This window comes from Helianthus annuus, chromosome 3, assembly GCF_002127325.2.
Source record: "Helianthus annuus cultivar XRQ/B chromosome 3, HanXRQr2.0-SUNRISE, whole genome shotgun sequence".
In the NCBI taxonomy this organism is placed as follows: Eukaryota; Viridiplantae; Streptophyta; class Magnoliopsida; order Asterales; family Asteraceae; genus Helianthus; species Helianthus annuus.
The window spans coordinates 171,407,187-171,423,943 of record NC_035435.2 but is presented as its reverse complement, the minus strand read 5'-3'; the positions used below and the strand labels follow the sequence as shown (position 1 = coordinate 171,423,943).

At 40.6% G+C, this 16,757-nt stretch overlaps 1 protein-coding gene across 1 annotated transcript; it reads left to right on the top strand.

Moving 5' to 3' along the window:
• The first annotated feature begins 1,367 nt into the window (after positions 1 to 1,367).
• On the top strand, positions 1,368 to 15,080 carry LOC118490569 (putative pentatricopeptide repeat-containing protein At1g12700, mitochondrial). The gene is made up of 3 exons (XM_035988275.1): positions 1,368 to 3,012; positions 14,948 to 15,005; positions 15,077 to 15,080. Exons 1-3 carry the CDS (start codon positions 1,386 to 1,388, stop codon positions 15,078 to 15,080), a joined length of 1,689 nt encoding a protein of 562 aa, XP_035844168.1. The 5' UTR covers positions 1,368 to 1,385.
• The last annotated feature ends 1,677 nt before the right edge of the window (positions 15,081 to 16,757 follow it).

Sequence of the window (16,757 nt, the reverse complement as noted above, 5' to 3'; positions counted from 1 at the left end):
AGCTTATTTGAGTTTTAAAAAAAAAGTGTTTGGATTAGCTTATGGGGTGGGAAAGTCAATAAGTCAATAAGTTGTTTTTTAAAAAGTGTTTGGCTTAGCTTATCGATGAAAATGACTAAAAGGGACATTCTTTCATAAGTCAATAATATAAGAAGTGTTAAATCAGGGGTAATCTGGTAATTTGATCTTTGAAAAGTTATGAAGTGATCAAAATGTCACAAGCCCCTAACTTCTCAAAAATGACTTTTTGATAACTTTTTCTCCTTTTCAAAAACTCATTTTGAAAAGGACTTTTAGGTTTCCCAAATACTAAAACTCTTTTTTTAGCTTTTTGATTAAGACTATGGGGTATGGGGCGTGGGTTGGGTACAAACGCCCAAGTCACCACCCCGGGTAGGCTTGGGTTTGGGCGTGGCCCCTTGGGCGGGGGTTCAGCCCGGTCGTTGGGCATGCCTAGCGGTCCTACGTGGTCGGCTCCTATTCACTTGTTGGCTATGTCATAGCGGCTACATTTAAATTTCAAAATATAATCGTTTGGCCAAGCCAAGAGGTTCAGCCAACTCGCTATAAAACCCCCAACCCCACCGTTGTCCACATCGCTACCCCAACCCAAGTCACTCCACCTACCCGAACCGCTACCCACACAGTTGATCGATGGCCTCTTGGACGCACGAGGAAGAGCTAGCCCTTGTCATGAGCGTCGTGGACGCGATGAAGGGCCGCCAACCCGATGAGACCCGTTATTGGCCGGAAGCTTTCACTACCTACTAGCACAACGTGGGAAACGACCAGCACAATTTAAACGCGTGCCAACACAAATGGCGCGAGCTACGACCGAAGCTCGATCGTTTTAAAGCCTACTACGACAGCGTCCCGAGCGGTGATATAAGTCACGAAGACCGGGTGGCAGTGGCCAACATCGAGTTCCGGGGCAAGGAACGGAAGCCGTTTGACAAGCTCGCCCTTTTCGAAATCTACCTAACGCTTTAGGCTTTTTTTTGTAATCCTTTTTTGGTAGAATTTTGTAATTTTTAGGAAATTTTAATAATAATATTAGGTTTTTTTTTTAATTTTAATAAACCTGGCCAACCCACACGGGCTAGCCACGCCCCGCCATACCCCACGGACACGTCACTCACCAGCGGGGGGCTCGAACTCCACGTGTCAACCCATGCCCTAAACCTACGCCCCACCATATCCTACGGTCTAAGCCAATAAGTCATAAGTTGGGTTAATGGGTTGGAAAAGCTTAGCCAAAGATGCCCTAAATTTTCCAAAAAAACCATAGAGTTTGAAAAAGATAAGAGAAACACCCCTTAAACTACAACATGCTTTGTAACATTTCATAGATAGGGTGAAGGCTTCTACTCTGTTTGCTACCGAAGATGATGAATCGCATAGCTTTCATCAAATTCAGAGGTAATTTCACCACCAGTTCCTTTCTTCTTCATTCCGAAACCCCTTTCTCATCTTTCCACATAGGTTTACATTCCGATACTCGCAGTGTTTCCTCAAATCGATCTTTGTTTGATAAAATTACCAACTTAAATGATGCCCTGAACCTGTTCGATGAAATGTCACACAGACACCCTTTGCCATCTGTTGTTAAGTTTACTCAGTTGTTGAATGTTGTTACCAAAATGAAACATTTTACTTATGCACTTGATCTTTTTAAACAAATGTGTTCCCTTGGTGTCCCTCTTGATAAATACACATTGAGCATTGCAATCAAGTGTTGTTGTCAGTTGAATCGCACCAAAGATGGTTTTGCAGTCCTAGGAAGCTGCTTTAGGCGAGCTATTCCACCCGATGTGTACATATTTAGTGTGCTCTTAGATGGACTCGTCCTAGAAGATAGGATTCTTGAAGCAGAGATGTTCTTCAAGAAGCTCATCAAACAAAAACTTTGTGAACCTGATGTGGTTATGTATAACACAATGATTAAAGGCCTTTGCAAGTTCGGTAATAACGTTACAGCACTTGCTTTGCTTAGGCTAATGGAACAAAAAAACTGCAAGCCTAGTATTGTTACATATAGCACCATCATTGATAGTCTTTGCAAGGATAAAATGATGGATGATGCTTTCAAGCTCTTTAAAGAAATGGTATTTGAAAAAGGAATTTTACCAAATGTCATCACATACACCTCTTTAATCTGTGGTCTCTGTAAGTTAGGTCGTTGGGATGAGGCCTCAAAGATGCTAAAAGAAATGGAGGATGAGAACATTTCTCCGGATGTGCAGACCTTTAATGTATTAGTTGATGCTTTTTGCAAGGAAGGTAAAGTAGAAGAAGCTGAGGCTGCTATAAACATCATGATTGAGAGAGGTGAGGTTCCAAACATAGTGACATACAACGCACTTATTGATGGTTACTGTCTTCGAGGTGAAATGATCAAAGCAAAAACAATTTTTGATTCAATGACACTTAGAGGTCTCGTTCCTGATGTTGTTACTTACAGTAGTTTATTGAATGGGTATTGCAAGAATCTGAATATTGAGAAGGCTGAGCAAATGTTCCATGAAATGACTGTAAAAGGTTTAAAACCCGATGTAGTCACTTACAGCACCATGATACAAGGATTTTTTCAGGTTGGGCGTTGTGTAGCTGCGCGCAGACTCTTTGATGAGATGCATGCACAAGGCCAAATCCCAGACCAGTGCACTTATGGAATAGTTTTAGATGGCCTTTGCAACAACCATCTAGTAGAGGATGCGCTTTCTTTGTTTTATTTGGTGGGTAACAGCAAGCTTAATTCTGATATTGCAGTGTACAACATTCTCATTGATGGTGCAGGCAAAAATGGGAAAGTCGAAGTTGCGAGGATTCTTTTCCAAGGTCTAATTGATAAAGGCTTGCAACCTGATGTTCGTACATATAACGTGATGATCAGTGGTTTTTGTCGGGAAGGTCAATTGGGGGAAGCAAAGTTGTTGTTTCTTAAAATGGAAGAGAGTGGCTGCCCACCAAATAATATTACTTACTGTGTTCTTCTCCAAGGATGTCTAAAGTGTAGGTCCCTGTTTCGCGGAGGATTACGAACCTAAACCTTGTTATACAAACCTACTAGCGAGTGCGGAATCCAAGCTAGCAAGCAAACCGAGTTAGTAGCAAGTAGAGAAACAAACACACAAGTTCACCGATTAACACAACTTGTATTAATGCAATGAGGGTTCGGTTACAAGCTCAATGTTTACAGAAGTGTTCTATAAACTCTCTAAGATGTGTGTGTGAGTTTGGACAGAATGCTCTCAAAGAATACTCTCTCTTTCTGTCTGTGTGTCTGTCTGCCGAAACTCAACACATGCATGGGTATATATACCCAGCTCAGCAGGTCTGGTCGAAGGATCCGAAAGATGGGCCGAAGGATCATCTTTCGGATACAATGCTTTCGAAGGATAAGCAGGGACCTCGAAGGATAGTCTTTCGAGGTCTATCGTTCGAAGCATATCTTTCGATGAGATCGAAGGATCCAAATTATCCTTCGATCTCTACATCATCCTTCGATCAGAACATCTCTCAACATACAATCTGTTGTCCAAGTCAAACCGGAGGATGGTTGACTTGGTCAACTTACAACACAAATCAGGACATCGTTACATAAGACCGAATACAGACAAAGTACAGACACAAGTGCACCAACAAACTCCCCCTTGGCTGTAGCTTTGTCTTTGATCTCTAAGCTTTGTCTTGTTCTTCTAAAAGTGTAGACTCGTCTTGAACTTCGACGGTCTTTGGTCTTCAGGTTTTCAAAACTCTGATGTCCTATCATGTCTTCAATGTCGGAGGATCTTCAAAGTCTTCACGTCTTGAAAGTAGAAAGTGTATCAACAAACTACCCGTATCATGTAGGAAGTGTGTTGACAAACTCCCCCTTAACATAAGCTCCCCCTTGAGTTATGCTCGTGAAAAGACTTTATCTTTATGAAGTGAGATCCTTGTGGTGTTGATGATGGCCAGCGGCAACTCGATCATCTTCATCTTTTGAGCGCCTTCTCGTCGTGTCTTCATTCCAAGGCTTGTCATCGACCATGTTCTCCTAGCCTTTAGAATCTGCACATGCAAGAAATCTAAACGCGTAATGAGAACAACTGCTTGGAATAGTATAAACAAATGACACACGAGTGACCATGTCAAAATCAAACACCGTCCGACAGTTTGAAAGTTTAATAAAATTTGTCAATTTTAGTTTTTAACTTTCAAAACATGCAAATTTCGACCGTTTATGAAGATTTAGTCAGTTTGGTTTTCAGTCAGGTTTCAGGTAACGAAGACTTGAGCTCCAACATCGTACGATCGAAAATAAAGCAGAAATAAAATCTTTTTGGCTTTTATAAAGTTTATATTAAAACAAGCCTAAAATCTTTTTGGTATTTTTGAAATTAAAAGACAACAATTTAAAATCCTTTGAGTGTTATCAAACGACATCACCGCTAATGTCGTGCTGATATGCACCAAACGACGAAACTGTTTAAAAGAAATAATAAAAGTTAAGCAGTAAATAAATATATACAAACATTCTTTTTGCGAGTTTCGAGGGTAAGAGAATCATATCAGTGTACGGTCATGCCAAAACACTCTTGTTGTTTAGTTAGTTAACATTAAGATAAGCATCCTATAACAATTATCGGTATTGTTGTCCACTTAAGCTCAACTTATCAGATGTAATCATGTTTAGAGGATACGTTAAGGTATGATTTATACTTACCGACCGGTGTTCATCCACATCACGACACATTCCCGTATCAAGGTATGCACGAGTGTTCATCTTACCGGTGAGTATACCGATTATCATCTGTTTGACCGTATAAAATTGTGAGATACTCACTTATTTTGTTTTGAAAACAAGTCCTATGTGATATAATCACTTATTGATGAGGAACTTGATTTTCGTATGCATGAGGGCACAGGTGCAAGTCCGTGAACAGGTCAGTACTTCCGTACAGCAGAGAGACGAACTTGACACCCGGATAAATGTGATATTTTATCACTTATTTGATATGGACATGTGATTGTTTATCACTTATTGAGGTCGAATGCAGTATGCAATATGTACACGTATGTATAGTATCATGGAAGATCTAGACTTGCGTCCCCGTTATTTTTCGGTAAAAGATACAACCATGATACCCAGATGATAAGCAGCATAAAGACCGAATATCTCAGAACCTCGGCAATCTATCAAACGAAATTTCGGTACTAAGACCATATGCCAATGAATGGTTCCCACCTGATCTTCAGTCGATTAAGATTTATATCACCCTGCACACTTTAAAATGATTGTGAGCCTACCGATACATCTTATATAGAGCTGCTTATCGTTTTGCATTTTAAGGTTTAAAGAGGTTTGGATAGACCACTGATGTACTATCATTTTCTCTTTTGCTCGCCAGGAAACTCATTTTTGTTTTTCTATTGTTTTTGTGTTTTTGAATTTTTCGATGTTTTTGGATTTTCCGATTTTTGGATTTACTCCCCCTAAAATCAACAAACTAAGATAAATTTAAAAACACAAAGGTATTTACAAAAATGATTTTCCGATGTTGGTTTTACTCTTGCTTGACCTTAATGCCGTTTACCAATAATAAAAAGTCAAATCTTGATTTGTCAAAAGCTTTGGTAAATAAGTCGGCACGTTGGTCATCGGTGTGGACCTTAACAACATCGATTAGCCTTTTCTCAAAGCAATCACGTATGAAGTGATATTTGATTTCGATGTGTTTGGTCTTTGAATGCTGCACAGGATTTCTAGTGATATCTAAAGCAGCAGAATTATCAACGTAAATAGGAGTAGTTAGGAATTCAAAACCGTAGTCCCGCATTTGTTGTTGGATCCAAAGAACTTGGGAGCAACAACTTGAGGCAGCAATGTATTCAGCTTCGCATGTTGATGTAGCTACACACGTCTGCTTCTTGCACTGCCATGTGACTAGGCGATTTCCTAAAAACTGACATCCAGCCGTTGTGGACTTGCCGTCGATTTTACATCCGCCAAAATCAGAATCACTGAAGGCTACCAATTCAAAGTTATTATCCCTAGGGTACCACAGACCGGTGTCAGGGTACGCCTTCAAATAACGAAAAATCCTTTTAACAGCAGCAAGATGTGAGGCCTTCGGGTTAACTTGATATCTAGCAAGCAGGCACGTTGGGTACATTATGTCTGGCCTTGATGCTGTGAGGTACATGAGAGATCCGATCATGGCGCGATAGATAGAAGGGCTAACAGCTTCTCCATTCAAGTCTGGAGTAATTCCGTGATTAGTTGGCAATGGGGTACCAATGGGCGTTGCATCAGACATCTGGAACCGGCTCAAGATGTCACCAACATATTTAGTCTGATGGATGAATATCCCAGACTCCGTTTGTTGTACTTGTAGGCCCAAGAAGAAGGTCATTTCCCCCATAGCACTCATCTCGAATTTATCCTGCATAATGCGCTCGAATTCCCTACACAAGACATCATTAGTAGAACCAAAAATAATGTCATCAACGTATACCTGTACCAGAAGAAGATCTCCATCTTGTTCCTTGATGAAAAGAGTACAGTCGATAAGACCTCTACGAAAACCGTTCTCCAGCAGATAGTGAGATAAGGTTGCATACCAAGCTCGTGGGGCTTGATGAAGACCATAAAGAGCTTTGTTGAGCAACCAAACCCGATCGGGATGAATAGGATCTTCAAAACCTGGAGGCTGTTCGACGTACACCTCTTCTTCAACCACACCATGTAAAAATGCACTTTTCACGTCCATCTGATAAACCTTGAATCCTTTGAAGGACGCATAGGCTAGAAAGATTCGAATTGCTTCGAGACGTGCCACTGGTGCATAGACTTCGTTGTAGTCGATCCCTTCAATCTGACGAAAACCTTGAACGACTAAACGAGCTTTGTTTCGGATAACAACTCCGCGGTCATCCTTTTTGCATTTGAAAACCCAACGGGTACCAATCTTCTTGTATCCAGCAGGTTTCTCTACTAGTTTCCAGACACCCAGCTTCTGGAATTGTTGCAGTTCTTCCTGCATTGCTTCAACCCAAGCATTATCTTTCAAGGCTTCTTTCCACGTTCTTGGTTCTTCTTGTGAGACATAACACGCGAAGGACCAGTCGTTTTGTTGCCCGGATTCTCGAATAGCTGCATACAAGCCTGCATTGTTGTTGTTTCGCAACATGTTTCTTGTTTGTACGCCACTTTGCACATTTCCAATGATGTTTTGTTGAGGATGGGTATTATGAATCCTTGTTTCTGGATTGTCTGGAACTGGAACATTTATACCCAGGTTGTTAAGATTAAGATCAACAACCAATTCAAGACCCGGAATTGACGAAGAGGATGATGCAGTAGTCTCAGCTGTTCTATGTGTTTCCACTGGAGGAGTACCCTCTGAAGTACCATGAACTGCTGTTGTAGGAGCTTCTTGATCTGCATCTAGAAATTCATCATCCTCTGAAGATTCGTTCAATTCGTTAGCATCATGAAAATCCTCATTGTTGAGAGTATTGTTGTTCACCGAAGAAGATGGTTCTTGATTAACAAGAATCGGACGAACCACCGGTGAATCTGTTGCATTGTTACTCTCGAAAAACATCCTAGCCGCAGCATTTTCTTCAACGGCTTCAACATGGATCGAATTGAAGAAGTCATCGTACTCAAACATCCAAGGTTGACCCGGATTTTTGACTGGCAAAGTGTGCCTTTGTACTCTGACCTCAGACCATTCCTCGACCCTTTTAGTCTCTAGATTCCAGACTCGTAAGTTGGGAGTGGCATACCCAAGAAAGTATCCATCAATTGCTCTTGCCCCAAACTTTCCATTAGGATCGATGATAGTGCATGGAGCTCCAAACGGTTCTAGATAAGACAAATCTGGTTTCCGTTTTTGAAGAAGCTCAAAGCAGGTCTTGTTGTGTCTTTTGACTGTAAGGACTCTGTTCAATGTGTAACATGCAGAGGCCACAGCTTCAGTCCAGAATGGAATGGGTAACTGTGACTCTACCAACATTGTCCTAGCAGTCTCGATCAATGTGCGGTTCTTACGTTCAGCGACACCATTCTGTTGGGGAGTATAAGCTGCACTAAACTCATGAAGAATACCTTTTGAAGTGCAGAACTCCGTCATGGAATGATTTTTAAATTCAGTACCATTGTCGCTACGTATCCGCCTAACCTTCAACTTATATAAATTCTCAATCTGAATGATCAAGTTTTTGATAATGCCGAAGGTTTCACTCTTGTGTGCCATGAACGCAACCCAAGAAAATCTTGAATAATCATCAGTAACCACGAGGCAGTATTGATCACCCCGAATACTCTTGTGCTTGACAGGACCGAACAAATCCATGTGCAAACGTTCAAGAGGAACTGCCACTGTGTTGATCTTCTTTGTAGGGTGCTTCTTCTTTGTTTGCTTTCCTTTCTGGCACGAAACACAGATGTCTTGAAGATGGAAATTTTTGAGGGGAACACCATTCACCAATTCATTTGAAACCAAATGATTCATTTTGCGTAAGTGAATGTGACCCATTCGTCTGTGCCAAGAGATAGTGTCTTTTTCTGTGGCTTTGGAAACGAAACAAGTTGCTTGTGCAGACGTAGTAATAGCCTGGCTCATGTCAAGGACGTACAAATCATTTATCCTTGGAGCCGATAAGAGAATCCATTCTTTTGGAATTTTGAAGCCGGGTTTCAGCACATAACATCCATTAGCATCAAAGTGTACTGAAAATTTCTTGTCACAAATTTGAGAAACACTAAGAAGATTGTGATCAAGTTGTTGCACAAAATTGATCTTGTCAAAGCTGACAATCCCGTTAGATATCATTCCTTCACCCGTTATGTATCCACCTTTATCTCCAGCAAAAGCAACATAACCTCCTCTAATAGATTTAACGTCGTAGAGAAGCTTCATGTCGCCTGTCATGTGCCTGGATGCCCCACTATCAACAATCCAATGACTACTGATAGTTCCTCCTGAAGCACCCTGCACATGAACTCAAATGAATTAGTTGGAGATGGGGACCCAAGCCATTGTGGTCTTGGGTCTTCCATTTTCATCAATGACAATAACTTCTTGTCTTTGATGGTTGGTGAATTGTGATGGTCCCCCTGATTCAACAACCGTTTTTGGTTTCCAAGTCTGTTTGGTTTCACCAGTGTTTTTCTTTAAAATTTTAACTTCTTGATGATTTGAAGTTTTAGAATTTTCTGGTTTTACAACAACAGATTGTTTATGAACCACATCGGTTTTAATCGCTTTTTCAATTTTCTTGACCTGTTGCCGTTTCTGTTTCTTTTCCCTTTCTTTTACAAGTCGGGGATCTTGTTTTGTGGAAACAGATGGCTTACGGTCAGTCTTACCACGGGGATCATCAACCTTTCCTTTCTGCTTATGAAGATATGGGCAGTTTCTAATAATGTGCCCAATGGTTCCACACTCAAAACATGATCTTCGTTCTACAAACCCCGAAGAATCATGTGATCGTCTAGCCGATGATGTTGAACTTTGTGAACCCGAGGTACTAGGTTTTGAACTACTTGGTTCATTTCTTTTCTCGACAAAAGCTTTCTTGACAAAATCTAAGTTAGATTGATTTTCAAACTTTTCAATTTTGTCTGTTCCCGTCGATTTCACAAAGTTAACATTTTTCTTCTTCTTTTGGTTCGGCTTCTTGTTAGCTTGAGCCGGTGTTTTACCTTTGGGTTTGGTGTGATTTTGCTGTGTTGGTACTGTTGGCAGTTTCTTGTTACCAAATTGCTTTCGAATTTCAGCTTTTGGAATAGGAGGACACTGTGTAACTGTAACTTTAGGTCCTGCCTTTCCCAAGAACTTACTCGTCGAATTCTCAAAGACTTTGCAGATTAAGGATTGATTAACATTCTTAATGGGAAAATCTTTGTCTGAGTAAATTTTATCATCACCAACTAGAGTGTACAGCAAATTCACACTCTCCGACTTCTTCTCAGACGAGGACTCAGTTGCAACAGTCTTAGCGGGTTTGACAGGGGGATCACATAGAATGTGATTCTCAAGAGGTATGTCCTCATTTTTGACTACCGCATCAGACTTTGCTGGGACAGTATCATCAGATTCATCATCAGACGAATCAGCATCCTCAATCACAACTGGAGGATCTTGATTCTGTTCAGCACTCACAAATGTATCTGCTGACACATCTGAATCTGAGGATACTTCCTTTTGGTATCCAAGTCCTGCAGCAAACTCCTTAACATCTAGAGGCACAGAAGGTTCAAAGAAAACTCTGTCCTCTTCATCAGGCATGGCGTCATAATTATGTCTCACTGGTGGTGGACACTTCTTGTACCCTATGCATGTGACATCTCTCTTTTCCTTCTGAACGTCAATGATGTGATCTAACACATAGCTAGAACTCAAATAACTGTCTAGCTTGAGTTGGATCGCATCACTTTCGGTTTTCACACAAGCCATCTCTTTTTGCATACTCTCAAGGCGAGATATATACAAATTAATATCAGTTTGTTTTCTTGAAACCATTTTAGTCAGTTCAGTTTTATCCTTCTTTAACGTTTCAATTACTGACTTAAATTCTTTTTCATGGTTTTCATAAAACATGTTGGCTTCTGTGCATTTAGAGAGGTCCACAGTCAATTTCTGATTGTGGAGAAAGGTCACATCATATTTTTCTTGCAAAGCGTCATGCTTACTTTGCAAGTCACTCAGATTCTCATTCACAGTAGTATGTTTGTCTTGCAAGTCAAACAAACTAGCTTGTAAAGCATCATGTTTGCCTTGCAACTCAGACATACTTTTCTCCATTTCAGCACATCTAGCATGCATCCTAGCACATTCATCACAATTAACAGCAGTGGGTTCATCGACACATACCTGACTTGATGAACCGTCGACATTAGCCATAAAGGCTGAATGGAGAGAAGACGAAGTATAAGCAGCTTGATCCACCAGAATAGATCTTCTTTGAGTTTCTGCTGCAGCTTCCTCCAAGAGTTCATCAATATCTGCATCGATAGCTGCATTCGATGTCTCACCCACATGATCATCACCAGAATTGGATGATTCTTCATCAACACTTCTGCTGTACCCAGAAGAGTCTTCATCTTCAGACGATTCACCACCACTGGCAGAAGATTCTCCACCACTGGTGTGAACTAGCTCCTTCACAATCTGAGCAAAACATGCTGTTCCATCTGGAGCATCACCACCCAACTGGATTGACCAGTCACAACCTTCATCTACCTGAACCGCAAGTGCCCGGTTGGTTTGGTTGTTGACGGGTACCATGGTACGATCATTGTTTCTGTTCTGCCGATTGCCTTGGTTTCTGAAGGGATTTTGATTTCCGTGCTGGGCTGGCTTTGTACATTCCCGTTTAAAGTGACCCCGTTCACCACAGTTGAAGCATTTAACGGCCTGCTTATCGAACCCATACTTGGTATCTCGCTTACTTTCCAAGCTGGTTCTTCCAGTACTCTCCATCCAATCCTTTGCTCTTCTCACAGCACTCGCAAAGGCCCACTTGATGTCCATCAAGTCCATCTCCTCTTTATCAATCTGCCTGTAATCTTCTTGTGTCAGATTAATGTTGCCAATCTGACCTTCTATCAACCCACAGTACGCGCTCACTACAGTGTTAAGCAGCTCCATGTGTTCCTTAGCCACTTCTACACTGATTTTAGAGAAGCTTGACGTGTCGAGCTGTACTGTACTTGACTTTGATTGTTGACCAGCAGATGATGTTCCTCCATAACATGCACGTTGTTGTTGTTGAGCAGGAGGAGGTGGAGGTGGTTGGATTGGATTTCCATACATGTCTGTGGTGGGAGGTGGCTTAACAGGAACTTGTATTGGATTGCCAAAACAATCTGTGCTTGTGACAAACGCTGTTTGAAGTGGAGCATGTGAACCGGTTCTTGCAGACGAAGAATTGGAAGTTCCACAGTACATTTCTGGATTCTGTGGCAATGGAACTCTCTTCGCCTTCAATGTTTCCTCCTGATCCTTGTTTTCCAACAGTTGAACGAATTCGTTGATATTAGTGGTCCTCAACACCCCGTTGTACTTCAGGATTTCCAAGAAACTACTCCATTGAGGAGGCAAAGCATCAGCAAACTTCTTCACAACTTCAGCTTGAGTTGTCACTACACTGTAATTATCCAATTCCGTAAGCAGATGATAAAATCGGCTTGTCATATCTCCCAAGGACTCCTTATCCATACAAGTGAAGCCTTCGAATTCTTTCTTGAGAAGATCATGACGCATTTGACGTGTTGCTGCATTTCCCACTCCTCTGTTTTTCAATCCATCCCATAACTTCTTTGTTGTCTTGAAGCTGACAAACTGATGGTAGATATCCTTGCTCAACGCCTGAGTGAGAATGGCGTATGCCTTCTTTTCCAGATCATAGGTTTTCTTTTTATCTTCTGGAAGATCAGCAAACGTAGTAGAATCTGAAGCAGCAACCTCTATGGCTTGATCGAAATCTGTGGTGAAACGTATCCACAGTTCCGTATTTTGACCAAGAACATATGTTTTAAATCTCTCAACCCATCCTGGATATTCATTCAAATGCATCAACTTTGGAGGTCGATTCAAACTTCCTGATTCACTTTCGCTTAGTAGAATACTTTGAATGCTCGGAGTTTGATTCGATACCAAAGCCCATTGATTTCCCTGAGAAGATGTCGATACCGGCGACTCGGCCCATAAAGGAGATGACCTGGTATTCGTGTATTTTCCATCGTCTGAAGCCGATGTACCCCACCATGAAGGAGTGACATTTGATCTTGTATATTCACCATTGTCTGGAGCCGGAGTTCCCCACCAACTCGGATTCATGATAGATAAGCAAAATAAATGCTAAGTAAGAAAGATCCGAAAGATACACAACCGAAAGATCCTGGTCGAAAGATCTGAAATCACAGAAAATTGTTAACAATAAACAGATCACAATCGAAAGATATAATCTTGTTCGAAGGATCAACAGTACTCGAAGGATTACTGTTGACTCTCGAACAATGATCTCGAAAGACTCAAGAACACGAAGGATTCCCCTTTTGAAAGATCCTTATCTTTCGTGTTAAATCCCTATCTTTCGGACACTTATCTTTCGAATAGCTAACTTCCGAAGGATCACACTTGTTCGAATGATCAACAGTGTTCGAAGGATCACTGTTGACTTTCGAGCACTGGCTTCGAAAGACTCAAAATCTCGAAAGATTCACACTTGAAAGGTCCTTATCTTTCGAGATAAAACAACTATCTTTCGAAAAGATTCCCTGATCGAAAGATATATTTCGAACTTCGAGGGACGGGTCGAAGGATATAAATCTTTCGAGCCCTTCTTGATCGAAAGATATCGAAGGATGATCTTTCGATGTCGAAAGATATCTTTCGATATGTTCTGACACACTGACACAAAGTGATGGGTTGGTGAAAAGGTGACAGGTTGGTAAGGTCAACTTTCGGCAAAAGGTATGGTCAGACGTACTTTCCCACCAACTTTGAAAATTTTGCCAAAAATGAAATCCTTATCTTCAACACCAGTCACCGGAATGTTAACCGGAGACTTAACCGGAAAATACAAAATCACTTAAAACAATTTTTCAAGTTACCCAACCCCACTTAAAACACTCCCGGTTAGTTTAGACACGTTTTTACTCAAAGAAAAAGCAAGAAAACAAGTAAAAACAGGTGCAAAACCAAGTGTTTCAACACACCACAACTTGTAAAAACCCGGTTTTAAACAAGGTAAAGAGCGAGGCTCTGATACCACTTGTAGGTCCCTGTTTCGCGGAGGATTACGAACCTAAACCTTGTTATACAAACCTACTAGCGAGTGCGGAATCCAAGCTAGCAAGCAAACCGAGTTAGTAGCAAGTAGAGAAACAAACACACAAGTTCACCGATTAACACAACTTGTATTAATGCAATGAGGGTTCGGTTACAAGCTCAATGTTTACAGAAGTGTTCTATAAACTCTCTAAGATGTGTGTGTGAGTTTGGACAGAATGCTCTCAAAGAATACTCTCTCTTTCTGTCTGTGTGTCTGTCTGCCGAAACTCAACACATGCATGGGTATATATACCCAGCTCAGCAGGTCTGGTCGAAGGATCCGAAAGATGGGCCGAAGGATCATCTTTCGGATACAATGCTTTCGAAGGATAAGCAGGGACCTCGAAGGATAGTCTTTCGAGGTCTATCGTTCGAAGCATATCTTTCGATGAGATCGAAGGATCCAAATTATCCTTCGATCTCTACATCATCCTTCGATCAGAACATCTCTCAACATACAATCTGTTGTCCAAGTCAAACCGGAGGATGGTTGACTTGGTCAACTTACAACACAAATCAGGACATCGTTACATAAGACCGAATACAGACAAAGTACAGACACAAGTGCACCAACATAAAGAACAAGCATTATGATGATGTAGAGATGCTTTTAAAGGAAATGGATGCAAGAGGATACTCGCTTGATGCTTCGACTTTATCGTTATTTATAGATCATATCGCAGCTGGTTTACTAGATAGAAGTATGCTTAAGTTGTTCAATAAGCTAGTTCCAAAAGAATTGTTGGACGATCCTAGGTTGTGCGCCTGGGAGAGCAACTGAGACGGTAATTGTGGGATAAACAATGAAGATTATAACTTACAAAATGTAGAATGCTTGACATGAGGAAAAGGTATTCATCTCTGATAAAGTCACAATAGGATGGCTGGGTTCTGTAGTTTATAAATAAATGAAGTTTAGACCGTTGCAATATGTTTAAGCCTTTAAATAATTGAAGCTTTTACACTAACCTGCTAAAATTCTATTTGGTTGTTATGTGTTTGGTTCCTAGATGTGTGGTTTTACATGTGTGTGGTCACTAAACATTGTCCATTTAGTGAATTCACAATGCTTATACATTTTTGTTTGTTGTAGTTTAATGCATAGTTGTCAATAGCGGTCGCTATGGTCGCTATAGCGAATAGCATAGCATATAGGTCGAAGGTCGCTACAAGGTATGTAGCCATAAATAGCAGGATTACTTTTATTTATTTTATTTTTTTAATATAAAAATTGTTAAATATAGCTAAAAATAGTTGGATTTTAGGTTTTTGTTAAATATACATGTAAAATTGCGTATATACCAGGGTATTTTGATATAATATACATATAATTTTTTTTTAAAAAAAATTCTAGTGCATCGCTATTCGCTATGTAGCATATAGGTACCTTATCGCTATTTGTCGCTATTCGCGATTAACAACTATGGTTTAATGATATGTTGCTAGTTTGTGAAAGCTAGTTCCATTTTTATATAACAATGTGTATACCATAGCTTGATCATAATTCAAACGAGGATTGCTAGTCTGCACTGGATCATAATTCAAAAACGCATGATTGATGAGAATTCAGAATTGACTCATTGAGCTTTTCTTGAAATCTCGGATTATCTCACGAGCGAGGAAGAGATGGACAAGGTTCATAGCTCCTTGTTTTGAAGATTATAAACGAATGTTACAAATGTAACTACCTTGATACCTGGCAAACGGGTTGGTTCGGGTCGGGTCGGGTCATGGGTCAAAACGGGTCAATTACAAAAAAATGGTTGTTTTGGTTCGGGTCGGAACAGGTTCGGGTTGAAACGGGTCCGGGTCAGAATGGGTTTTGGGTCGGGTTGGTTAAAAGTTGCTTTCTTTAAAAAAAGAGCGATTGTACATCAAGGGGTTATGTACTAACTAACCTGCCTAACTGAATATATTAACAAACTTAACTACTGTTAAAATCAAAAGTCAATTCTTGGCCCGTAGATGAGAATAAGCCTTGAAACTGTGAACGAAAGATGGCTGTTTCGAAACCGTATACCACCATAACTCGTTGTCTGATTTTGCATGATGATCACTGTCTACTATCTATCTTGATACATGTTTGAGAAAAGCATAGATAAAAGGCTTCCTCTAAAGTAAACTGAAACCATTATTTATCTTTATCAACTGTGATAACCGGTCGACCGAAACAGGTTTGGTTTAAAAGATCGGTTTGTTGAGGATCTGTTGCAAACAGATATCGATATTAAAAAAATATCACAAAATTCAAAATATCACGAAATTTGAAAATAGATCCGTAGGAACCTGAAGATTGTTGGGTCTGACATACGGACTATGACCAGAAGGGAGAGATAACAACCAATTTGCCATCGATATATGCCTTTCGAACCATTATATTATATAATATTACATTTATCAACGTGTAAACACATGGGATTGCAACCTAATTCATTGCATAAAGCATCAGATAGTCTTGGAAACTTTTGGTGTTTGTATCGACTATGGTATGCTAAATTACTAATTATAGTAATTATCAGGATTACAGTGAAATGTCAATGGCTTCAAATATGGTACAATATCAGTAGAGGTACATCCATTTTTTAACATATACATATGAAGATGTGTTATGCCAATGGACACTTGAATGTTCACACTTAAAACATGTTGATGGATCGTAGGGTGGTGGTCGATCATCAGCTAGAGTAATGTTCACACTTGAATGTTCACACTTAAAAAGTAATGTCTGTTCCCATTGCGATCCGAAATCCGTCCCATGCGGAAACCCGTGTCGGCATAAAACCCGTTGCGATCCGAAACCCGTCCCGTGCGGAAATTCGTGTCGGCCTAAAACCCATTGCGATCCGAAACCCGTCCCGTGCGGAAACCCATGTCGGCCCGAACCCGATCCGAACTGACCCGTTCTGATCCAAAACCCGCCACGTG

Coding starts and splice junctions, on each gene's coding strand:
- LOC118490569 (XM_035988275.1), top strand. CDS start 1,386: ATGATGAATCGCATAGCTTTCATCAAATTCAGAGGTAATTTCACCACC. Junction 3,013..14,947: donor TCTCCAAGGATGTCTAAAGT/GTAGGTCCCTGT, acceptor AGTTGTCAATAG/CGGTCGCTATGGTCGCTATA.